Raw genomic sequence first — 26,643 nt, 5'->3', positions numbered from 1 at the left:
CACCTCCTGGACACAAAAGAAACACACACTGACACTCACACCAACAAAGGCACTGACGAGAAATATGGTCAACTCACAATTCACAACACATCTCACATGCAGCGGCTGAGACAGCCTCAGAGACTGTCCCCTACCAGACAAGGTATGGACGAGCAGTGAAGCCCAGAGAGGTTCTGGACCTGTAATGTACAAGGGTGTAGGCGGATCGCTGCCCTTATCTAAAAAAAATTATTGTAAAATGTTCTTGTGATTTGTATTACCTCTTAAGTGTTTGATTACTTACCGTAGTTTAATATGCATACAGTAATATTGAATGAATGATATTACCTGTTTTATTAAGAGTATTGACTCTATCAGCGATTACTATAAAATGTGTTTTCTTTCATCCGGATTGTTCATATGTTTGATATAGGACATGTGCTACTAATGTTGGGAGTCTAATGTTTGATTTCAATTTCTTAAGGGGGATGTAATATTCTCTAGAATATAATAGCCCGTTTGGCTATAAGGATGTGATACAAGCACTCCTATTGGCAGTTAAGTTAGCTGCAAGCTGATTGGTCCATCTGACGCATGAGGACGCAGGGGAACCACATAATCGTCAGTCTATGTTTAGCACTCAGACGAGTCACTACTGTGGAGCTAGCTACTGCATGATTGTAACCGTCACCATTTAAATAAAGGCACTGAATTATAAAGTCATCGTCGGATTCCTCCAACTGACAGAAAGTCAGACATATAGATCATTTTTCAAGTGAGCACAATTACCCAAGTAGGCTATTAGTCCTCGTTGACTTAAAAAAATGTTAATAAGTCAAGGAAAAACATACACCTTTTAAAAAATATTGTCCCACTTAGCTGAAAGGAAATTAGCCAAAATGACTAAACCCGGCATACCACAACTATAAAGGACAGTCTAGCTCTAACATTTCCCCCCTCCCCAGACACAAATCTGAGCATGAATAGTGGATTCTTCTCTTATCTTTACATGCAATCCTATGCATTTTAATTCTGGCAATGACGCTGGCGTGCTCAAGTAATGGTAGGGGTTAAGGGTACTGAGTTTAAATAATGCCACAAAGATAGCGAGGTGGTCAATGTCGAAACAGCCGCTGATACTTGACATGACAGTAATCATGAATACACAAAAATGAGTATATTGTGTGTTACTATGCATAATATAAACAGAGCAACCAGATAAGTTTTTATTAGATAAACAATTCAAAACAGTAAGTTTCACTAGTAACACACTTGACTTGCATTACTGTAGAATGGCAAATGACACTCAAGATTTCTAACACATTAGGAGATGACTTGATCAGCAACCTCCCCAGGTCAGTCGAGCCACATGATCAGTCTTCCGCTTGGTTGACTTGATGAATCCCAGAAATTCAAGCTCTGTCACAGCCTGGATGAAACGAGCACTGAGAGGATGGTTAAGGAACCAGGGGGAAACATGCATTACACACCCATCAGCCAAAAATATTAAAACCACTAACAGCTAAGTGAATAACATTGATTATCTCATTACAATGGCACCTGGCAACAGATGGGATATATCAGGCAGCAAGTGACTAGTCAGTTCTTGAAGTAGATGTGTTGGAAGCAGGAAAATTGGGCAAGCATAAGGATCTGAGCGACTTTGAAAAGGGCCAAATTGTGATGGCTAGACAACTGGGTCAAAGCATCTCTAAAACGGCAGGTTTTGTGGGGTGTTCCCGGTATGAAGTGGTCAGTACCTACCAAAAATGGTCCAAGGAAGGACAACAGGTGAACCAGTGACAGGGTCATGGGCACCCAAGGCTCACTGATGCTCGTGGGGAGTGAAGGCTAGCTTGTCTGGTCTGATCCCTCAGAAAAGCTACTGTTGCTCAAATTGCTGAAAAAGTTAATGCTTGCTATGATAGACAGGTGTCAGAAGACATAGTGCCTCACAGCTTGCTGCGTATGGGACTGTGTAGCCGCAGACCAGTCAGAGTGCCCATGATGACCCCTGTCTACCACTAAAAGCACCTACAATGGGCACATGAGCATCAGGACTGGACCATTGAGCAATGAATACGGTGGCCTGGTCTGATGAATCATGTTTCCTTTCACATCATGGGGATGGCCGGGTGCGTGTGCATTGTTTACCAAGGGAAGAGATGGCACCAGGATGCACTATAGGAAGAAGGCAAGCTGGGGGAGACAGTGTGATGCTCTAGACAATTTTCTGCTGGGAAAAATTGGATCCTGGCATTCATGTGGATTGCTGCAGACCAAGTACACCCCTTCATGGAAATGTTATTCCCTGATGGCAGTGGCCTCTTTCAGCAGGATAATGTGCCCTGCCACACTGTAAAAAACTGTTCAGGAATAGTTTGAGGAACATAACAGAGTTCAAGATGTTGCCTTGGCCTCCAAATTCCCCAGATCTCAATCCAATCGAACATCTATGGGATGTGCTGAAAAAACAAGTCCAATCCACAGAGGACCCAAGCAAGTTACAGGACTTAAAGGATCTGCTGCTAACATCTTGGTGCCAGGTACAACAGGACACCTTCAGGTCTTGTGAAGTCCATGCCTCGACAGGTCAGAGTTGTTTTGGCAGCATAAGGGGGACCTACACATTAGGCAGGTGGTTTTAATGTTTTGGCTGATCGCTGGTATCTGGCACCAAGACGTTAGCAGCAGATCCTTTAAGTCCAGTAAGTTGCAAGGTGGGGCCTCCATGGATCAAACTTGTTTTTCAGCACATCCCACAGATGCTGGATCGGACTGACATCTGGGGAATTTGAAGGGCAGGGCAACACCCTGAACTGTTTGTCATGTTCCCCAAACCATTCCTGAACAATTTTTGCAGGGGGCAGGCTCACCTGGTAGAGCATGTACCACATAAGGCTGAGTTCTTACCGCAGCAGCCTGGGTTTGAATCTGGACTGGGCCCTTTGCTGCATGTCATCCCCTCTCTCTCCCCTGCCTTTACTGTCTCTCTACTATCACTATAAAATGAAGGCGGAAAATGTCAAAAAAATCTTGGAATTTTTTTTTTGTAGTGTGGCAGAGCACAATTTCCTGCTGAAAGAGGCCACTGCTGTCAAGTTTTTATAGTAATTTTTTTATTTATATTTATCTTTATTTTTATTTATATATTCACACACACACACACACACACACACAAGCCAAAATATTATGACCACTCCCAGGTGAGCTGAATAATGTTGATCGTCTCCAAACAAGGGCACATGTCAAATTCTGGGTAAATCAGATGGTAAGGAACAATCAGTTCTCATAGTCAACATGTTTGATGCAGGAATAAAGATCTGAGCAACTTTGACAAGGGCCAAATTGTTATGGCCAAATGATTGGGTCAGAGCATCTTGGAAATGGCAAGGCTTGTGGGGTGCTCCCGGTCAGCAGTGGCGAGTGCCTACCAACAGTGGTCTGAGGAGAGAGAAACCAAAAATCGGTGACAGGGTGTACAGCGCTCAAGGCTCATTGATGCACGAAGGCAATGAAGGCTATCCCCTCTTGTCCGAACTGACAGAAGGTCTACTGTGGCACAAGTCACAGAACATTTTAATGATGGCTATGGGAGGAATGTGTCATAACACAACAGTGCATCGCACCCTGCTGCATAGCTGCAGACCGGTCACAGTGCCCACGATGACCCCTGTCCACCGTCGATAGCACCTACAATGGGCACGCGCGCAGCGGAACTGAACCTTGGATCAGTGGAAGAAGGTCACCTTGTCCAATGAGTCCCGTTGTCTTTTAGATAACGTGGATGGCCATGTACATATGTGCCGTTTACCTGGGGAGTGATGGCACCAGGATGCACTGTGGGAAGACGACAAGCTAGTGGAGGGAACGCGATGCTCTGGACAATGTTCTGCTGGGTAACTCTTGGTCTGGCCATTCATGTGGATGTCAATTTGACATGTGCCACCTATCTAAACATCATTGCAGTACAGGTACAAACCTTCATGGCAATGGTATTCCCTGATGGCAGTGGCCTCTTTCAACAGGATGATGCGCCCTGCCACACATTGTTTGGAAATGGTATGAGGACCATGATTAAGTGTTCCAGGTGTTGCCCTGGCCCCCAAATTCTCCAGAACTTAATCCGATTGAGCATCTACAGGATGTGTTGGACCGACAAGTCTGATCCACAGTGGCTTCACCTCACAACTTACAGGACGTGAAGGATCTGCTTTTAATGTTTTGGTGCCGGATACCACAGGACACCTTCAGGGGTCTTATGCCTTGGAGGACCAACAGCATATTAGGCGGTCATAATGTTTTGGCTCCTCTGTGTGTTTGTGTGTGTGTGTATATATATATATATATATATATATATATATATATATATATATATATATATATACATATATAGCGTTTTTTCCCGAAACTGTCTATGGTGTTGTGAGTGCTCAACTAATGAGGAGCGGAATATCAACACGGATACAGGAAAAAAGATTTTAATACATAGCAGTACAGGCCTGTTTCGCGCGAGAAGAGAGCGAGCAGCTAAGACAAGCACTGGGTGGTAGTGAAGAATTGCCAGATGACTGGGCAACTACTGCAGCAATGGTGAGGGAGACAGCTAGGAAGGTACTTGGTATGTCATCAGGACAGAGGAAGGAGGACAAGGAGAACTGGTGGTGGAATGAGGAAGTACAGGAAAGTATACGGAGGAAGAGGTTGGCGAAGAAGTGGGATAGTCGTTGAGATGAAGAAAGTAGACTGGAGTACAAGGATATGTGGTGTAAAGTGAAGAGAGTGTTGGCAAAGGCAAAGGAAAAGGAGTATAGTGAGTTGTATGAGGTTGGACACTAATGAAGGAGAAAAGGACTTGTACCGATTGGCTAGACAGAGGGATCGAGCTGGGAAGGATGTGCAGCAGGTTAGGGTGATGAAGAATAGAGATGGACAGGTGCTGACAATCGAGGAGTGTGTGTTGAAAAGGTGGAAAGAGTACTTACAGGGGCTGATGAATGAAGAAAATGAAAGAGAGAAGGTTGGACGATGCAGGGACAGTGAATCAGGAAATGTAGTGTATTAGCAAGGACGAAGTGAGGGCAGCTATGAAGAGGATGAAGGGTGGAAAGGCAGTTGGCCCAGATGACATACCTGTGGAGCCATGGAGGTGTTTAGGAGATGACAGTGGAGATTTTAACTACATTGTATTAAAGTGAGAGGATGCCTGAGGAGTGGAGAAGAAGTATAAAAGTGCCGATTTTCAAGAATAAGGGTGATGTGCAGAGCTATAGTAACTAAAGAGGAAAAAAGGTGATCAGTCACAGCATGAAGATATGGCAAACAGTGGTGGAAACTAGGTTAAGAAGAGAGGTGATGATTAGCGAGCAGCAGTTTGATTTCATGCCAGGAAAGCACCACAGATGCAATGTTTGCTTTGAAAGTGTTGATGGGGAAGTATAGAGAAGGTCAGAAGGAGTTACATTGTGTCTTTATGGCTGTAGAGAAAGCATATGACAGGGTGCCGAGAGAGGTATGGTATTGTATAAGGAAGTCGGGAGTGGCAGAGGCGTATGTAGGAGTAGTGCAGGATATGTATGGGGGCAGTGTGACAGTGGTGAGTTGTGTGGTATGAGTGACAGGTGGGTTCAAGGTGGAAGTGGGATTACATCAAGGACTGGCTCTGAGCCCTTTCTTGTTTGCAATGGTGACAGACAGGTTGACGGACGAGATCAGGCAGGAGTCTCTGTGGACTATGATGTTCGCGGTTGACATTGTGATCTGTAGTGAGAATAGGGAGCAGGTTGAGGAGAACCTGGTGAGGTGGAGGTATGCACTGGAGAAAAGAATGAAAGTAATTCAGTAGGAGCAAGACGAAATACATACGGCATGCATGAGAGGGAAGACAGCGGAATGGTGAGGATGCAAGGAGTAGAGGTGATGAAGGTGGATGAGTTTTAATATTTGAGGTCAACTGTTCAAAGTAACGGGGAGTACAGAAGAGAGGTGAAGAAGAGAGTGCAGGCAGGGTGGAGTGGGTGGAGAAGAGTGTCAGGAGTTATTTGTGACAGAAAGGTACCAACAAGAGTGAAAGAGAAGGTTTACAAGATGGTAGTGAGACCAGCTATGTTGTATGGTTTGGAGACGGTGGCGTTGATGAACAGACAGGAGGTGGATCTGGAGGTGGCAGAGTTGAAGATGCAAAGATTCTTGTTGGGAGTGTCGAAGATGGACAGGATTAGGAATGAGTATATTAGAGGGACAGCTCAGGTTAGAAAGTTTGGAGACAAAGCAAGAGAGGCAAGATTGAGATGGTTTGGACATGTGCAGAGGAGAGATGCTGGGTATATTGGGATAAGGATGCTGAATATGGAGCTGCCAGGCAAGAGGAAAAGAGGAGGTTCAAAGAGGAGGTTTATTGGATATGGTGAGGGAGGACATGCAGGTGGCTGGTGTGACAGAGGAAGATGCAGAGGGCAGGAAGAGATAGAAACTGATGAGCCGCTGTAACGACCCTCGACCCCTAACGGGAGCAACCAAAAGAAGAAGATATAGATATATATGCACACACGCACACACACACGGGTGACAAACTAAAGTGAAAAACCTGAATGCTTGATCCATACAGTGAGGGGGTTTTGGGCTGTTACGCTATGGGGGTCATTTTCCTGGCATGGTTTGGGTCCACTTGTCCCGTTAGAGGAAAGGGTCACTGCAAATCAATACAAAGTTATTCTGAGTGATCACCTTTATCCTATGATGGAACACTTCTATCCTGATGGGAGTGATCTCTTCCAGGATGACAATACCATCCACAGGGCATTAGAAATCAGGAGCACTTTGTCATTTCATTTCATATACTTGCGTACATGAAATGAAATGAAATGCCATTTCCCCCAGCCCACTTGCAACGTACAGACAAAAACACACTCAAGAACTACAAGAACACACAAAATAAACGAACATCCAAGCTAAAAAAAATAAATAAAAAAAAATCACTGTCCAAGGGAACAAACGCAAGCCAGGATTACTGTCGGAACTGCCGGTCTGCATGGGCTAGCAGTTAGCTTAGCCTGCCCCGCTTCTGCGTCCTGTCAGACCGCCCTTGGTGTTACCTCCTCAGGTGCAGCTCCGGGCAAGGCTGCGGTCCCTGGGCCCACAGTGCAGCAGACCAAGCTCTCGCAGCCGATCCAGCACCAGGTCTCCCAGCCAAAAAACGAAGATAAAAACTTAAGATGCAGACGTGGACAAAGACACTGTTGGGTGAGGTCACCGCAAATGTGAATTTGCACCACCATCTTCCCACACTGGTACTGGGTGAGGCCGCTGCGAACGTGAATTCACGCTGCCACCTTCCCACACCGAGGCGGTGTGGTAAGTTGGTGGCATGAGGCATGAGGGGTCACTGAATCGTTTGATGAAAATTAAAATGATGTAAATCATATGCTATGGCCTTTGCAGTCACCAGATCACAACCCAATTGAACACCTATGGGAGATTTTGGACTGACGTGTTACACAGCGCTTTCTACAACTATCACCAAAACACCAAATGAGGGAATACCTTTTGGAAGAATGGTGTATGTTCCATCCATCTAGTAGAGTTCAGAAACTTGAAGAATCTATGACAAGCTGAATTGAAGCTGTTCTGGAGGCTCATGGTTTCTGTAGTCTGGTCTTTGCTATGATCCCGATACTCAGCGCCCTCATTCATCCCACTGTCATTATGTTTGCAATACTAATTTACCTATCTGTTCAAATTACATTTATAAAATTGTGTACAGAGCAGGTGCAGAAGGATACTGTTTGAGTTCATCCACTTTTCCGTAATCCTCAGAGTTAGGATCCTTACCTTCAGCAGCAGAGACTACGGTAGCAAAGGCCTGGAAAACCCATAAAACACTTGTTACTTGAGTCATACTGGGAAATGTTTTTTCTCCAGAAAACTTACAACCTTCAACATTGAAAATTTAACACTGAAGGTTGCACTGTCATCTAGGTGATTACCAAGTTATCATTTTACATGCCTTAAAGCTACAATCCTGAAAATTTACTCGCAAATAAAATGCCTTTTTGGATATACTCTTTCGCTTGTGTATCTAAGACATAGCTAATCTAAGAATATCCATATCGTAAAAACTTCTGCACTTGCTTATTTTAATAGTCACTGTCTGGTAGGACTTTGCAGGGTAAAATGAATTGCAGGGTGGGCTGCCCCCGACCAAAGATTTTCCCAGTTGACTTGTGGTCATTCTTTAGGCCATTTGTCAACTAGTCTTTGCATGTTTAATTAATTTAATCATTTAAATATATATATTTTTTGTGGCATCAATGGTTTGAGTTCCAGGGTTGAGAAAAAATGTTGTAAGTAACGTTAACACTGTGCAACACTACAGAGAAATACAAAACCGTAATAATGAGCCTTTAAAATAAAAATATGACAAGCGGACACACTAAGTGAGCTGCCTGTTAATGACACCAGCAAAAGCAGTAATGATTCTGAAAGTGTCAGAATTGAAAACTTTAATTTTCAACATAGTATAACATCACACAACTTATGAACTTCTAACACCAACACAATAACTTATGAGCCTTTAAAATATAAATTTTACAAGTGCACGCACTAAGTGAGCTGCCTGTTACTGACACCTGTAAAAGAGGTAATGAATAATGATTCTGAAGGGATATATAACCTTCTGGGGGCTGTCCTTTACCCACTCAAAACAATCCCACACTTTGCATTTTCTGCCTGACATAGTTTAACCACAGGGACCAGCCATGTACATGACGTGAATGTCTGTCCCTATCTGAAACGACAGATACATAAAGTGGCAACACTCAGTCATACAGTCAAATTAAAAGCCCTCAGGGGTGTCCGGGTGGCGTAGCGGTCTATTCCATTGCCTACCAACATGGGGATCACGGGTTCGAATCCCCATGTTACCTCCGGCTTGGTCGGGCGTCCCTACAGACACAATTGGCCGTGTCTGCAGGTGGGAAGCCGGATGTGGGTATGTGTCCTGGTTGCTGCACTAGCGCCTCCTCTGGTCAGGCGCCTGGGGGGAGGGGGAACTGGGGGGGAATAGCATGATCCTCCCACGCGCTACATCCCCCTAGCGAAACTCTGCACTGTCAGGTGAAAAGAAGCGGCTGATGACTCCACATGTATCAGAAGAGGCATGTGGTAGTGTGCAGCCCTCCCCAGATCAGCAGAGGGGGTGGAGCAGTGACCGGAATGACTCGGAAGAGAGGGGTAATTAGCCAAGTACGATTGGGGAGAAAAAAAAAGGGGGGGGGGATAAATAAAAATAAAATAAAATTTAAAAGCCCTCATATGTTTCATAGGGCGGCATGGTGGCGCAGTGGTTAGCGCGATCGCCTCACAGTAAGAAGGTCCTGGATTCGAGCCCCGGGGTAGTCCAACCTTGGGGGGTCGTTCCGGGTCATCCTGTGTGGAGTTTGCATGTTCTCCCCGTGTCTGCGTGGGTTTCCTCCGGGAGCTCCGGTTTCCTCCCACAGTCCAAAGACATGTATAGGTCAGGTGAATCGTCCATACTAAATTGTCCCTAGGTATGAATGTGTGTGTGTGTGTGTATGTCGGCCCTGTGTGACAGTCTGGAGGCCTGTCCGGGGTGTCTCCTTGCCTGCCGCCCAATGACTGCTGGGATAGGCTCCAGCATCCCCGCGACCCTGAGAGCAGGATAAGCGGTTCGGAAAATGGATGGATATGTTTCATATAAAAAATTTTCAGCGTTTCATACAGGGTTACTCTTCTCATTGACTAACGTTTGGTCAACTATTAGGGGGCAGCCCTAATGAACTGGCACATAGCCTTTAACTTATCTATCATAGCAGCCAAATGGAGAAGGAAAAGGCCGGTAGCAGTGAGTTTAAAGAAGCAAAAGTCATCGAGGCTAACGACCAGATGTGGCAGACTGAGCTTGTAAAAAACCTTTGCCAACAGATACAATAACATCAACAACTAACACTCAGGTTACACTCTGCTTTTTTGTTTAGTGATGGTGAAGGTGGTGACAAAAGAGAACTGCAGTCACCACAGCCTCCAATGGATCTGTGGTTGACCCAATCCAGTTATATTGTATCACTAAAGGTGTCAGAGCAAATTAAAACTACCGGTCTTCAGAATTATATCTTCAAACCAACCAAGGGAGAGAGAAAAAAAAAAACTTTCAAATCAAATTTGAAACAGGCAGGCTACCAATGTTCAAACACCATAGTTTTATACCCAACCCAATCAAATCACAGTTACACTTAATAGAATTATATGATTCAACCACAGTTATGAGTTGTGAGTTTGAGTAAAAGAGAATACTATTGCCTTTCCAGAAGTGGTACGCGTAATTAAAATATATTGAATTAATAGAATCTCACCTCTAGCCAGTCATAGAGGTTAATCAGCCTGCCACACTCCAGATGGAGCTTATACACTATGCAGATATCAGGGGCGGCGTTAGACACGGTCCCATCTTCAGTCCTCAGGCTACTATTCTATTAAAAAACAATTGCTGATAAGGAGTATAGCTGACATTTTGATATAAAAACAACATTTCATATTTCCACAAGAGCATTCCAAATCATCCTGTAGACATTATCCTCATCAGTTGAACAATACAATGTGCACATTTTTATAACTTTTGTTCCTTCCTCATGCTTTGTCAGTTGCTTTTACATAACACCAGAGAGTTGCTGGGAATTACCTGAAGGTAGTGGTAGGGATTGCTGAGTGCGGTCTGAATGGATGTTCGAGGTGTGGCATTGAGGTGGCGCCTCAGAATGGGAGAGGAACTATAGTAGCACACCTCATTCAATGGGTGTGTCTCTGGGGGCAACAGGTATGTCCTGGAAAAGGATAGATGTCTTTTGGTTTGCTAAGCATTTCCATTTGTTTGCCGTATCAAACTGTTTGGTCACATTACTGTGTCACAAGCTGAGAAACACAGGATATAAATGTTCTCACCTTACTAAGCCATCAATAAACTCTAGGGACTTGTTTCGAAGAACCTCATACCGACTCAGTTTCTTGGCTCTCCGAGATTCTCTCATCTCCAGAAGAGTCTTGCAGGCACAGGAAGATTCAATCAGTTATTGCACAAGAAAATTGAGACTGAAAAAACAAACAAACCCTAAAACAACAAAAAGGTAATACACTCAAGCTGATATATGATGATACCTTCTGCAGTTGGAATAGATCCGTTTTCTTCTGGAGACTTTTCCCAGGAGATGAGATATCCTCTTCATGGGCAGCCATTTCACTTGCAGCTTTTATTAAAAAGTATTTGAGAGACAGGAACACACAAGTTGGTAAGGAGATACGTTTTACAATTCCAATGTTTACACGCATTGTCCAAGGAAAGACAATGGGCCTCGTGCAACAACATTCTCAGAAGTTTCTTATAGTTAAAATTTTGCTCTAAACAAAAGTGCGAAAGAGTAGTTAACGTAAATGTCACAAAACTTCCTTAACTACCCAATTTTTTTCTTCCAGACATGGCCCGAATGTTGAACGCCACCTGTTCAATAAACTGACGAACCTTAAATTAGCGCTGTCTAAAAGTCAAGAGCTGAATTTATGTCATTGACGAAAAAACCCCAAAATGATTTGGTGGAAACAGAACAGTTCATCTTGTGCTACCTTCACATTGATGAGAATCCCTCTTTCCCTCTCATATGCCTAGGCCTTAATATATTTTTTTCATGTTTTTCAATATAAAAACTAATCTCCACATGTTAAGAAAATAATTGATAAACTTTTGTTTTCTAAAAGGTACAGTTGAGCAACAAGACTGTTGTGCGTATTTGTGTATGGCAGGTCTGCACTGCTCTTAAATCTTGATCCTACCAGTGAACTATAGTGAGAAAATGAAAAACTGCCACATGATTTTTTTTCGCGTTCTGTTTTTTAGACAGCAACAGTGAAAGACAGACAGGAAATGGGAGCAAGAGAGGGGTATGGCATGTAACAAAGCTCGCTGGCTGGAACCGAACTGGTGACAGGTGTGACTATGTAGTATGCGCTGTAACCATTTATGCGCATGCGCTGTAACCATTTGGCTACAGCGGCACCCCTGCCACAGGAATTTTTTTTTTGGGCTTTTCCCCCTCTTTTTCTCCCCAATTACCCTATTTTCTGAGCCATCCCGTCTCTGCCAATTCGGGGAGGGCTACTGACTACCAAATGCCTCCTCCGATACATGTGGAGTCCCCAGCCACTTCTTTTCACCTGACAGTGAGGAGTTTCGCCAGGGGGACGTAGCACGTGGGAGGATCACGCTATTCCCCCCCAGTTCCCCCTCCCCCCTAAATAGGCGCCCTGACCAACCAGAGAAGGCGCTAGTGCAGCAATCAGGACACATACCCACATCCGGCTTCCCACCCGCAGACACGGCCAATTGTGACTGTAGGGACGCCCGACCAAGCCGGAGGTAACATGGGGATTCGAACCGGCGACCCCCATGTTGGTAGGCAACGAATAGACCACTATGCAACCCGAACGCCCCAATATTTTTTAGTAACTGCTAGGCACACTTTACGAACCGATATGTACTTACAAACAATTGTTGCATGAGCCCCTGTGTGACAATAGCAAAGGGTAGAAGACAGTTCTTTGGACCCGAAGAGCAAAGCAGTACTGCGTGAAATTAAAACAAATATCATTACCATCTGTATTTTCATTCCTGTTACTTACTGTTCAACAGCTTAAATTCCTTGAGTAGATCTTCTAGTTCAACAAGTGTACTCCTCATCTTCTTTGACGTGACTGATTTGAGGATCTCGGCACACCTCTGGAGCGAGCTGACCAGGTCCTCTTTAGCCATCATTCTAGAGAGAAACACAAAGTTCACATCTGAGAGAAAACAAAACCGTGACATCCAACACATCTTAACACTTTTGGGAAATGAATTCGCGCACCTCTGATTAAACCTATACTTGTGCTTTAGCAACTTATCAAAGTGAGCAGTACGTTCCAGTCATTTGGATTTATTCGTGGTTAACTGGTGTTTATCGTGGATTTGTTTTGCTCCTCTGGTCAAGATATGTCACCTATTCAATCATACCCAAGGAGCTCCATTGCTGACTTATACTCTTCCTCTTCCCATACGTTCCTCTCCAGGCACAATATGTGGAGCTCCCTGATCTATAAAAAAAGAGAAAGTCCCATATGACTTCATGACGGCTGTATCGCAACATAAGGTCAAGTCATCACTTGAGGGAAAAAACAAAAATGCTAATTGAATGACAAAGGGTAGACAGAAACCCTAAAACTGATTTGAGATCATGCTATGTTGACACAGAGAAAAGCGTCCTTGCCTGCTTCCCAAGGGGGCACCTGGGTAATGAAGAGGTGAGAGTGTGGAGACACCTTAGGATTGGGTAATAGTTCTTGTGATACTTATGAAGGCTCTTCAGCAGCTTCTGACACACCTCCTTAAATGTATGAAAACACAGATAAGCCTTGTGAATATAAACCTTACATTTCAAGAGTGTGCACCAATTGGTCATTTGTGCCTTGAGTATGGGGATAAGCAGCTGTGTTTTAACAAAGGATATACCTTCACGTGAGTGTCACTGGTCAACAGTTTCACCTGTTCTTGAGGCTCTTGTGTCTCTACGTAACTGGGAATAAATACAAAGGTTAAATACTGAAGACTGCAATTAAAAAGTCTGTTTAATTGTAGAGGGTGTAAAAAATAAAGGATTAAACCGCAAACCATACAATTTCTAAAATCATGTAACATCATGGGGAAAGTATAGGATATTATGATCCTAGCCATGTTACTCTATTATAAACCAACTTGGATATTACACAAAGTTGCATCTAATTACATTAAGACTTGTGATAGGTGAAAGTAAGCCACAAAACAAAGCTGTGTGTACCTCCTGAAGGAGGGAAGCTTCCTGACCCTCTCACAGTCCTTGTGACTGAGCTGTGTTGCATTGACCAGGGCCTCCTTCTTTATACAGCACATTACACTCAAAGGCTGAGAGTAGAAGTGCTCCAGCAGTGCCAGCTGTGGACGAAGAGAGCACAAAATGTACCATGTAAACAATTTGATCTCTCACACACACAAGCACTCATCAAAAGATCTGCAGACAGGGAAACAGGGCATAGAGCAGACACAAACACAAGGCAGGAAGAACAGATGGAAATGCTATTTGCGCCGTACCTGCAGACCCTTGATGAAGTTTCTCACTGAGAAATCGTGGTAGAGGAAGATGCTGACCAGCACCTGCAACACCTTGCTGCTTGGCTTGAAAGGGAATTGATCCGTCAAGATAAACTGGAGTCACAAAAAAGGAAGAAATTACATTTAACTTACTAGGATGTCATTTTCACAACATCAGATGAAATAAACTCAGACTAGACAAATGTATTCAAATCTTTGTTGCATCTATATGACTTTTTGAGGTGACCGATATGACCTTTCTCATGGTTTGGGTCCTACTGCTCCTACAGCATACTATATGAAGAAGAAGATATGCATAATTAATCCCCACCGGGAAAATCATCCTCCGCATTTAACCCATCCTAGCTGTGTAGCTAGAAGCAGCCGGGGACCAACTCCAATTCTTTTTGCCATGCCTCGGTCAGGGGCGGACAGGAGTATTAACCCTAACACACAGGTCTTTGATGGTGAGAGGAAACCTGAGCACCCAGCGGAAACCTATGCAGACACAGAGAGAGCATGCAAATTCTACAAAGAAAGGACCAGGGACAACTGGGGTTTGAACCCAGGACCTTCTTGCTGTGAAACAGTGCTAACCACTGGGCCACTGTGCTGCTACTATTAACTAGACAAAATTAAGCTTAATATCAATAAGATTCATGCTACGACCCATGCAGTTAATTCCTGGTGTGCAATTTCAGCGCTACTTATCAAAAGAAAAGTAGGTGGACAAACAGTGAGACCCTTGGAGAGTGACAAGTAAGACCTTCACTGATGTCCCCACTAGCCACCTCTGATACAATATACAGAATGATAAATACGCAGGATAAAACAAATGAGGAGCAGCGCACTCCTTATGTAGGAAATATAGGAATCTGGTATATCAGCCCAGCACTTTAAGGCAATATTTATATTTGCTACGTCTTAATGTTGCAGGTTTTGCTCATGGCCCCATTCACTCACCTGTAGGGCTGCAACTAATGATTATTTTCACAATCGATTAGTCTATCGAATATTTTTCCAATTAATTAATAAATTAGTCTGTTTAAAGTAAAAAATACTGATAAATGCCTATCTTAAGTTTCCAGACTCAAAAGCGATTCTTACATCTGTTTACTTAATCTGACCAACAGCCAAAAACACCCTCAAATATTCATGTCATAATGATATAAATCAGAGGAATGCAAGCAATTCTTAGCATTTAAGAAACTGCAACCAACAAACGTTTTGGGTATTTTTACTTGATGAATAAGTCAAACGATTAATTGACTACCAAAATTGTAATCGATTAACTTTCTGTCAATTGACTAATCGCCAAACGATTGTTTGAGCACTACTCACCTGCTCGTTCACACAGGTAGTAGAACACAACATTAACTAATCACTGCCAACAAGTAGAGAGCAGTTGAAAAATGCTCCTACTAGTTTTTGAAAATGTGGCTACTTGACGCAGATAAATTTGGATTCATTAATAGAATATCCCATAATAGAGTAGCCGCAACAGTGTAGCTTTTGCACCTAGCATATCAAATTTAAAAAAAAAAAACAAACAAGCAAACAACCAAAACACCAATTCATAAACAGAGAAAATAACAACTACTAAGTGAGTTATTGAGGAACTTCATATAACATGGGCACTGTAGTAAAGTCAATATCTGCTGCAGAATTTGTGCTTGGTAGACCATCATAAAGTTCCCACATTATTGACACCAGGGCATTCTCTCATAAGTGTCCCCAGCTCAGGTCTTTACTTCCCCAACTGTGTGTGTGATCGCTTATCGCAATTCCCCAGTGAAATACAAACACATGTCTTCCATATATCAGAGTGTGACTCACCTTGTCTATAACTGTGGCCAGGTGTTGGGTGCAAGACAAGGACTGGAAAAGTTCTATGCAAAGCAGGGACGACACGGAATGGGGCAACATGTGTTGGATGGTGCTGGGTGATGTAGCAATGCCAAAGATGAACATCAGGGGAAGCTGTTCAACATATCGACTGTTGGGGGGATGAAAATTAGTTATTGTATTGTAAAGAGAATACAAATGTAGAGACCAATGGATGGGAAAAATTAAAAACAAAAAAAAAGAACTATGCTCAAAGCAGATTTGATGGGTACCTGCAGACAAGGATAAAATCCTGGAGAACTCTTGGGTTAAATGCCTCTAAGTCTTTGAAGATAATGATGATGGGGGGCTGCTGGTGCTCATCTCTGACATCTGAACTACGCTTTTTACCAGGAGTACCTCTGCTGGATTTCTGAAATAAAAAAACAAACAACATATCTAAACTACCTTTGGATTAAGGAGCAGGTTTTAAGTGTCTTCAGCTCTTTTCCTATGTGACAGGAATATATTCACTTTCCTATTACAGATTTTTCTTTCTGTTAAGAGGTGCCATAAAATATCAAACACAAAAGCAAGTGCACTAGATATGTCCTCCTACCTTTGTTTTGGTCATGTACCAGTGACACAGAGTACTGAGGGAGCAGTTCACTGTCTTTTGGTGAAGATGGGTACTGCCTGGCTCAGCCTCCTCATCATCATCCACAGACACAACAGTGCACAACAACCTCTCCAGAACACTCTGCATCAGATGCTTCAGTGCTGATTAAGCGAGAGGAAGCGAGAGATGATGTTCTTTCATGAACAGAATGACCTCATAAAACAACACAAACTATTTACACACTTAAAAACCCAACATACAACCTACACCTCACAAACCGCCACACCCACTCTTACTCACACCCACACACAAACACACATGCACACAAATACCAACCAGCGCCATCAGAACCTTGCCACCATCCCCACACTGTTCAGTTTTACATATGATTACATATATATAGATCGCAACCATTACAAACATCTTGAGGTGTTGTGCCAAGCCTGTAGTCAGCTGTGTGTAATGGGAGTAGAGGGTTGTGGAGGAGAGGCTCCTCCCACACCCATGGCCCCGGCTCTATATCCTCAGCTCATGAAATTTCTAGCACACTCCAGGCCTTCAGTACTAACATATAGAAGCTTGAGATCCCTGTAGTGTCCAGCTTAGCTTGATTCATTATGAATAGTTGGTGGTCAACACCATAAACACCAGTCCTCTGAAGCACTGCACAAGCTGATGCATGCCCCCCAGCACACATCGTTCTTATACAGCAGCCTCTGTACTGCCTTGAGTTGGAAATCTGTAAATAACGGTAGAAGCGGGAATGGAGTAGGTTAAATTTTTCTACCAATTGATTGCATGAAGCAAATATCCCATCAAAGTATAAATCCTTATTAAATCGAATTCCATTCCCATGCCATGCTCAAAAAGCCATATCTAACTTGGCAGGGGTAAAAAGGTGGTTTGATATAATGGGTGTCATTAAGGAGGCTTTTTGCAGACCAAATGTTTTCCTAGCTTGAGTCTATATTCTGAATGTATAAGCTGTAACTGCATTTTTGTGTGGTGTGTCATTTACTATTGGTAGTGGGGAAGTGACTAAGGAATGAATAGGAAGGTCATGTGATTCTATCTTCACCCACTCAGGTGTGTGCCCAAGAGAGCTGCAATGAACATGCATGACAACCTTCTGGATATTACTAGCCCAATAATAGTAAAGAAGATTGGGCATAGCCATCCCTCCCAGTGCTTTGGGATGTTGTCGGAAGTCTTTACGTATCCCGGGCTGTCTGCCATCCCAGATAAAGTTAGAGAACATCCTGTCAAGAAAGCTAAACTGGGGGGGATCCGGGTAGCGTAGCGGTCTGTTCCATTGCCTATCAACATGGGGATCACCGGTTCGAATCCCTGTGTACCTCCGGCTTGGTTGGGAGTCCCTACAGACACAAATGGCCACGTCTGAGGGTGGGAATTCGGATGTGGGTATGTGTCCTGATCGCTGGATTGGCGCCTCCTCTGGTCAGCCAGGGCGCCTGTTTGGGGGGAAGGGGGAACAGTATGATCCTCCCACATGCTATTTCCCCCTTGGCGAAACTCTTCACTGTCCTGTGAAAAGAAGCAGCTGGCGACTCCATATGTATCGGAGGAGGCATGTAGTAGTCTGCAACCCTCCCCGGCTCGGCAGAGGGAGTGGAGCAGCGACCGGGACGGCTCGGAAGCGTGGGGTAATTGGCCGGGTACATTTGGGGAGAAAAAGGGGGAAAGATCCAAAGAAAAAGAAAGAAAACAAAAGAAAGCTAAACTGTTTTTTTTTTTAAATGAATATAGGAATGTTCTGAAAAAAATACAGGAACTTAGGGACAATATTCATTTTAAGCAAGCTAATGTGCCCAACCATTGATAATGGTAATGCGCGCCAGCGCTCCATATCTTGCTTGCATTTGTCAATTAAAGGGGAGAAGTTTAGTTTGTGTAAAAGCTGAAAGGATCGAGGAACCGTAATCCCCAAATATTTGAAATTTGAGGTCACTGTCCTGAAGGGGAAGTTAGAGGCAGGGATACCAAGGGCTCAACGGGAAAACTTGGCTTTTTTGCAGGTCTAACTTGTATCCGGAGAGATTCCCAAATTGTTCGGGGTTAGATATGATAGAGGGAAGAGACAGTGCAAGGTTAATGACATATAAGAGAAGGTCATCATCATATGACACCTTGTGTACCCTACCACCTCGGATTATCCCTTCAAAGGAGCCACACTGTCGTAAGGAAGCCACAAGTGGCTCGATCACTAAATCAAAAAGCGATGGGGAGAGCGGACAACCCTATCCTGTTCCCCTATATAGAGGGAAATATCTTGAGTGTACCTCGTTAGTTCGAACCAATGCTAAGGGGTCGTTATATAATAATTTAACCCAAGAAATAAAGATGGGTCCAAAGCTGAATCGAAAACCCCATTCCAAGGCGTCCAAGGCAACGACAACTTCAGGTGAAGCAGATTTCGACTAGGGGTATATTATATTACAAAGCCTAGGACTATTATCGAAGGAGTGCCTACCCTGAATAAATACTCATTGATCCGGTGAAATAAGGGCTGGGAGACCCCCTTCAAGATGCTTGGCTAACCATTTCGCAAGAATTTTAAAATGTGCATTAAGGAGACTGACTGGACGATGGGATCATAGTGCAGAGAATCTTTATCTTTTTGGGGATGAGACATATTAAGGCTTGCCTCAGTGTTTGTGGTAACTGACAATCCAAGAGGGATTGATTGTACATTTTCAGGAGTAATGGGGAGAGTTAATTTGAGAACTTATTAAAAAATTCCACTGGGAACTCGTCTGGCCCTGGTGTTTTCCCCAACTGCATACACTTGATGGCTCCCCGGACCTCTTCCACCGTCAAACTGCTATTGAGGTCGGACTTCTCTGCATCTCTAAGTGTAGGTAAAGTCAATCCTAAAAAAAAGGAATCCGCCTCTTCAGAACTGTTATTACACTCGGATGTATATAGGTTACCATAATACTCAGCAAATTTATCATTAATTTGTTTATGGTCGGTAACTGTGGAACCTGAAGTGGTATTTGTGTAATTTGATAAAACACATACACCTGACGTGCCGGGTGAGCCAAGACTCTGCCTGTTTTGTCCCCAAATTCATAGGTAGTGTAGCTCCGAATTCAAACAAACATTAGGAGCTCGGGTGGGTGCGGGAGATACCTTGGGTTATGACGCGCTGCTGTTGTCCAGATTATTGTTCCAAGTTGAAAGATGATGGGTTTGTTGTAGCGATGCAGGAATCCAGGTTATTGTTGAACAAAAAACTAAGCCATGACTGTAACCAAAAAGTGTGAAGAAGTGCTGTGTCCCAGCTTAGCGGTAAAAAACCGTGTCAGCTCCCCGTCACCCAACCACCAGGTAACAAACACACCTATGCTTTTGTAGTGAGGAGTGCAATCACCCCAGGAAGCCACACCCACACAATACTACCACCTAGTGGTGAACTAAGATACCACATACAGAACCACCAGAATGGCTCTTACAGGTAGTGTATTTAGCCCTTGAAAGAAGATGTTCAGCCTTAGCTGTTGAAGCCAAGTCAAATTCTGTCTGAAGATGGCTCTTCTTTTGGTAAAGTTCTGGGGTAGGTGAAGTGGCATATTGTGCTTCCAATTGGGCTAGGTTATCGCTGAGGTCCTCTAGTTTGGTTTTTTTTTTTTATGTGAGGTGAAATTAATAATTTGGCCACGCAGGTAGGCTTTCAGAGTTTCCCAGAGAGTTTCATGGGAGATATCTGGTGTAGCATTTGTTTCAATAAAAAACTTAATCTGGGTGCTCAAGTACCTGACAAATTTAGAGTCTGAAAGTAGAAGAGTTCAGGCACTATGCTCTGCATGGCATGGGTTGTTCAGGGAAAGAAAATTCAAAAGAAAGGGGGGGGCATGATCAGAAATTACAATACTGTATACTTAATGTGGTCAGTGACGGGTATAAGTCGAGAAACAGATAACTTATGTCTGTGATTCAGTTTTTTCTACTCTAAAGCAAGTGAAGTCAAAACATCGCTCTGTTCTTATGAACACACATGTGAAAGAGTTGTGCAGAGTAGCCACAACTGAGTACAAGCCAGACCTGAGAAATTTTGTAGAACACAAAGACTGCCAGGTGTCCCACTGAGTAAACCGAGGTAAGAAAAGACCTATGAAAATTGTTAGGCTATGTGTTATGAAATAACAGTTAGGCCTATGTCATTAGGCCAATAAGTCACTGTTACTGTATTTGTGTGGGCATTCGTTTGTTGTGTGGTTCTTTGCATTGACATGTTTTGGTTTTTTTTTGGCTCTTTATGCTGGATTGGTTGGCCACCCCTGATCTAGACAATAATTTGTAAATTGTGCCTATTCGCTATGTCAGACTGTTGTCAATAATAGATCTGTAAGATTTGTTTGAGTCTTTACAGCCTTTTTCAGTTCACAATTGTAATTTGTGCTTATTATCCATGCCAGACTGTTGCCAATGACATGATCCAGTCTTAGATATAAGTTTTTCTCACTTGTTTCAAGGCTGTTTGGAGGCTGCCACTAAGGCTGGGTGTTTTGTTCTTTCTTTCTTTTTCTTCTCTCGACGATATAAGTTTACACCTCCATTTCTGGTAATTAGTGAAGAGTGCCAAGATGCAAGAGTGTTAGGTTTACGGCATCTTTAGCAGTTGTGTACTATGTGGAGGTTTAGTGCTTAGTTTGAGTAAGTGCTATGGGGGGGGGGTATCCTTTTGTCTGAATTTTGATTTTCTTTTCAGTTTTTTGCTCCATATTTTGTTAACTTCACCATTACAACTTCAACCATATTCACCTACATCAATCTCTTGTTGAGCAAAAGGCTTTTCCTTCCCTGGATTTAACTAATCTATATGATTCCACTACTTTCATTAATGAATAAGGTTAGGAATAGAAAGCTTAATCTGTGTGTGAAGGGCCTAAACAACCAAGTGAAAAGAAACAGGAGTACTAGCTCACCTCTCTGTTAAACGTGAGTATAATCATCTCTTCAAGAAACACTTTCGTAATCCTGATGTCAACAAAATCCAAAAAAAGTTGGGTAGGGAAGGTTTTTCATTCGAAATTTAATTCAAGGGCCAGGGGAATTGCTACAATTGTACACAAATATATTTCATTTGAAACTGAAAAAGTTGTAGCTGACCCGAATGGTAGATATGTGATAGTTACTGGCAAACTTTTAAACAAAGCCATAATCCTAGCAAACATACACTCACTGGCCACTTTATTAGGTACACCTTCCTAGTACCGGGTTGGACCCCCTTTTGCCTTCAGAACTGCCTTAATCCTTCGTGGCATAGATTCAACAAGGTACTGGAAACATTCCTCAGAGAGTTTGGTCCATATTGACATGATAGCATCACGCAGTTGCTGCAGATTTGTCGGCTGCACATCCATGACACGAATCTCCCGGTCCACCACATCCCAAAGGTGCTCTATTGGATTGAGATCTGGTGACTGTGGAGGCCATTTGAGTACAGTGAACTCATTGTCATGTTCAAGAAACCAGTCTGAGATGATTCGAGCTTTATGACATGGCACGTTATCCTGCTGGAAGTAGCCATCAGAAGATGGGAACACTGTGGTCATAAAGGGATGGACATGGTCAGCAACAATACTCAGGTAGGCTGTGGCGTTGACACGATGCTCAATTGGTACTAAGGGGCACAAAGTGTGCCAAGAAAATATCCCCCACACCATTACACCACCACCACCAGCCTGAACCGCTGATACAAGGCAGGATGGATCCATGCTTTCATGTTGTTGACGCCAAATTCTGACCCTACCATCCGAATGTTGCAGCAGAAATCGAGACTCATCAGACCAGGCAACGTTTTTCCAATCTTCTATTGTCCAATTTTGGTGAGCCTGTGCGAATTGTAGCCTCAGTTTCCTGTTCTTAGCTGACAGGAGTGGCACCCGGTGTGGTCTTCTGCTGCTGTAGCCCATCTGCCTCAAGGTTCGACGTGTTGTGTGTTCAGAGATGCTCTTCTGCATACCTCGGTTGGAATGAGTGGTTATTTGAGTTACTGTTGCCTTTCTATCAGCTCGAACCAATCTGGCCATTCTCCTCTGACCTCTGGCATCAACAAGGCATTTTCGCCCACAGAACTGCCGCTCACCGGATATTTTCTCTTTTTCGGACCATTCTCTGTAAACCCTAGAGATGGTTGTGCATGAAAATTCCAGTAGATCAGCAGTTTCTGAAATACTCAGACCAGCCCGTCTGGCACCAACAACCAGGCCACGTTCAAAGTCACTTAAATCATCTTTCTTCCCCATTCTGATGCTCGGTCTGAACTGCAGCAGATCGTCTTGACCATGTCTACATGCCTAAATGCATTGAGTTGCTGCCGATTAGAAATTTGCATTAACGAGCAGTTGGACAGGTGTGCCTAATAAAGTGGCCGGTGAGTGTATATGCACCTAGCTGGGGCGACGATGCTTTTATTCTTTCTTTTTTTGTCAGTTCTACCTGATGTGGACAACCATTTTTTAAATTATTGTTGGAGACTTAATTGTGTCCTAAATCCCATGTTAGATCGCAATCCATTATCTGCATACCAACTAAGGTCTGTCACTGGTCTGCTTAATGTCAATAGTCTCAAACGGCCCATGTCAAATCTTTTAATAATACATGTGTGAATAAGTTAATCGTTGTAAATCACATTTCGGTGGCCTTACGCATACGAAATAGGTAGCGATTATACAGAAAACAGCGTGTGTTCTATTTATTGTAACAGGTGTCTGAAATTCAGATTTGACCAGAAATGTAAAGCGCTTTGAGTGGCAGTTGCAGCTAGAAAAGTGTTATATAAAATGCAACTTGATTGATCGATTGATAAGTAGGCGCAGAATTTGTTCCTTAGCTCGATAGTGATGCAGGCGTACAATAATAACTCGAGAGGCCCGTTTGGCTGCGGTGGGCTGAGGGCGCGATGAGCACGGTCAACTTCCGGTTTATGAGGGAAGCTGTCCGTGCTGAATAAGTCGACCAGGAAGGATTCCATAAAGGAAGGGGGATGGCTGCTTTCAATTTTTTTTATGGGAAACCAACTCTAATATTCTGCCTCCGTGATCTGTTTTCCTGATCACCCAGACGAGCGTAAAGCTTCTCGTGTTCAGCCTTCAGGTCCACATAGGAGCGCTCCAGTGTAGCAACTCTGCTATCTACGTTGTTCAAACCGTGTCCCACCTCTTGGATTTTCACTACACGGCAGGAGACTGTTGATTGCAATGTGGCGACTGCTTCAGAGCTCCGAAATGATTTCATCCCTCATAGTGTCCAGCATTCCCTTCAAATCGCCACGGGTAAGTTAACGAGGGTTAGCCGCTGCGGCTTCGGGGCTAGCATTAGCTTCGGTAGCTTTCAAGCTAGCGTTAGCTTCTATAGCTTTGTCTGTGGCTAGCCGTGTGGTATGGTTATCGTTAGCCGAGGCCGCGTGTTTTCTCGGGTTTGTTGCTCTCGTACTGGGCTTACAACTCATCGTGCGGTCGTAAGTTAGCCAAATTTTGCATCAAATTCATCAACAAAACGTGAGTGTTAGGTTAAAATAATTTGACGAGATAAGTTATTAAATTAGCAATACGTGAGAAGCACCTGAGTTCGCGTCTTTACTCCGCCATGACACCGGAACTCCCCACACCTGCACCATTTTCAGCCACCCCTGCCTCTGTGTAGACACCAACAAACCTTTGTCCCAACTCACCATCACTCAAAACACTGCAAGCTTTCCGACGTCCTATACACAGTGTATGAACCCTCCCCGTCTTGAACACTAAGGTTTACATTTAAACTCTGTTCGGGATTCTTAAAGTACATAAACATTTGCCTGTGCAAAGACTTGACACGCTTGACTCCCCGACTTTTACGTCCAAAAGAGATGAGCTTCAAACCGCTGACAAATCTTCCAAACCTGGACAATTTCTGACTCAAAGCCTCATCCACAGTGAAAGGCAGCACATTTGAAATAACCACTCTCGTTGTCAGTGCCGACAACTGCGAGACAGCTATCAATACCCCTTTGACATAAATTCCACTCGCCAATCAAACTACCACCAAACGCTCCTTCTTCAAGAACACCACCACTGCTTTGTTCATCCGAGAAGCATAGCCAATATTATCAGTCTACCTGTTCACCAACAGCAAGAGCCACATCATCCACCATATCGTTGTTACCCAGCACACACCTGATCCTGTGGTGTAGTGTCAACTTCTCTGCTCCTCCAACTCCTAATCCTCCAGCCACAGTGGCCATCATAGCCCCGGGGCTACCAGGCTCACTCCTCGGCCAAACAAAAACTTTCTGCCACTTTCACCACCAAAAACACTTAACACCCACCACCACGATAAATTAAAATAAACACCACCCAAAAGAGCCCCCCTCCCCCCAAAAAGGGGGCAAAGATAGGCTAAGAAAGCCACAAAAAAAGAGCCTGCAAACCGTGTCCCTCTGCCACAGAGAGAGAGACTACTTATCAGTCTTCAAAACCAAAGTGCATGTAAAAAACTTTCCATGTCTTAACACTTACCTCCACACTCTTTAGCTTGCACAGAGGCCACATAGGGAGTCACAGACTGCTGAAGTTGGTCAGATAGGCTCTGGAAGGTCATGGCATGATCTGGAACATTTACACCTTCGGAAAATATCAAATAAAAAATGATGAAAAAAGAAAAAAATTAATCTGTATAATCAGATTCTATGTTTAAAAGCATAGCTTGTGATCGCCTATTGGCGATCTACCCGTTACACACTGTAACTAATTGCATTTGGTAAGACATGCACCCTTGGCTATATGATTAGTGTTTAGTGCCCTGTATATATCTGCTAATTACTGACTCTCTTGTAAGTTGCTTTGGATAAAAGTATTTGCCAAATGAGAAAAGGAAAATTGGAATGCCATTTCAATTTGATAGTACTTAAAATGTACAGCACGCCACAGATAGAGAGATTAAGAAGAGGGTTGAATCTTTATGTTTTGTTTTTATAATTCTAAATCTAGAACAAATGCAAATGTCAACTGCCATTGCCTCATCTCAAGCATACCAAGCACAAGAGCAGCTGTGGGAATCTCGCTGGCCCTCATACGAGATGCCCAGTCATCAGTGCTGCGCTGGAACGTGGAGGAGCACTTTCTAATGAACTCCAACAGATTGTCCAGGATTTTCCTGTTGAGTTCATCCTGCAAATTCTTGGAGGCAAGTAAAGTGTAAGACAGAAAATGCATACCACACGTGCCCCATGACAGGCCAGCCCATGTCATATACATATATATGTTGGAATAGTGGCGATAAAAAACAGCAGTTAAGGATATAATTCAGTTTGGAGACAAGATTCAGATTCAGAATCATTCTCGATGGAAGATGGTACTATACTACACTGTCAGATCTTTCGGTATTGGTCTTGTCTGTATGTGAAGCGACAACCTGTGAGGATTTGTGCTTACCTCTGTGTCAGATTTCATTTGATCCCACAGACTCTGACAGAGTTTGAACCGTAGATCACTCATCGCATTGTTCTCACAACTACGAATGAAATAATCCTCTGTCAAGACAAGGGGAAAAAATGAAGGCTTGATCAACTACTTTTCCATTATCGTAAACTGAAACGGGACCATTTCGTAACATTAACAAAGACAACACAAAAATTATTCACCAACACCCAGAGTCCTCTTTTTCTTCTTGGCACTGGGTTTGAATACAAAGCAGCCCTGAAAGACAACAGCCAATGAAGTTAAATAATGTTAGCAAGCAATAAAAAAAAGAAAAGCTAAATGCGTGTTTATACGTTGTCATGATTGGAAACACTGCTGTCAGGTTATACCCTATCTTACTTATGGAGCAGATACACAACACCCTGATGTTACATTACCTTCGACATGGATGAAGTCGACATGTCAGCGTCAATCGGAACCGGTTTCTTTTCTCTGTTAGATTAATTACAAAATGCTACGTGCAAAACAAAATCACTGATCGGCTCGTTGCAATTAAATCGTTGCGTTATCGCCCAATGTGGCAGGATATTACAAAACGTTACGCGAGTGAGTGGGCTCCAGCTGTCTCAGAA

General features: G+C 43.4%; 1 protein-coding gene across 1 annotated transcript; it reads right to left on the bottom strand.

Annotated features, from left to right (window-relative positions):
• Window positions 1-1,177: 1,177 nt before the first annotated feature.
• orc3 (origin recognition complex, subunit 3) lies at window positions 1,178-26,609 on the bottom strand. Its single transcript, XM_056296139.1, has 20 exons — window positions 26,449-26,609; window positions 26,233-26,287; window positions 26,024-26,121; window positions 25,624-25,768; window positions 25,109-25,213; window positions 16,587-16,747; window positions 16,261-16,400; window positions 15,980-16,139; window positions 14,144-14,257; window positions 13,854-13,987; window positions 13,529-13,592; window positions 13,287-13,403; window positions 13,034-13,113; window positions 12,664-12,797; window positions 11,149-11,237; window positions 10,936-11,033; window positions 10,676-10,817; window positions 10,350-10,466; window positions 7,761-7,840; window positions 1,178-1,424 (listed from the first exon to the last, which is right to left on the bottom strand). The coding sequence occupies exons 1-20, from the start codon at window positions 26,470-26,472 to the stop codon at window positions 1,319-1,321; spliced, it is 2,163 nt and encodes a 720-aa protein (XP_056152114.1). The 5' UTR covers window positions 26,473-26,609; the 3' UTR covers window positions 1,178-1,318.
• Between the last annotated feature and the right edge of the window lie 34 nt (window positions 26,610-26,643).

This window comes from Lampris incognitus, chromosome 16, assembly GCF_029633865.1.
Source record: "Lampris incognitus isolate fLamInc1 chromosome 16, fLamInc1.hap2, whole genome shotgun sequence".
Classification (NCBI taxonomy): Eukaryota; Metazoa; Chordata; class Actinopteri; order Lampriformes; family Lampridae; genus Lampris; species Lampris incognitus.
This window is presented reverse-complemented; position numbering and strand designations above follow the sequence as displayed.

Coding starts and splice junctions, on each gene's coding strand:
- orc3 (XM_056296139.1), bottom strand. CDS start 26,472: ATGTCGACTTCATCCATGTCGAAG. Junction 26,288..26,448: donor CGACTTCATCCATGTCGAAG/GTAATGTAACAT, acceptor GTTGTCTTTCAG/GGCTGCTTTGTATTCAAACC. Junction 25,769..26,023: donor AAATGAAATCTGACACAGAG/GTAAGCACAAAT, acceptor CTTGCCTCCAAG/AATTTGCAGGATGAACTCAA.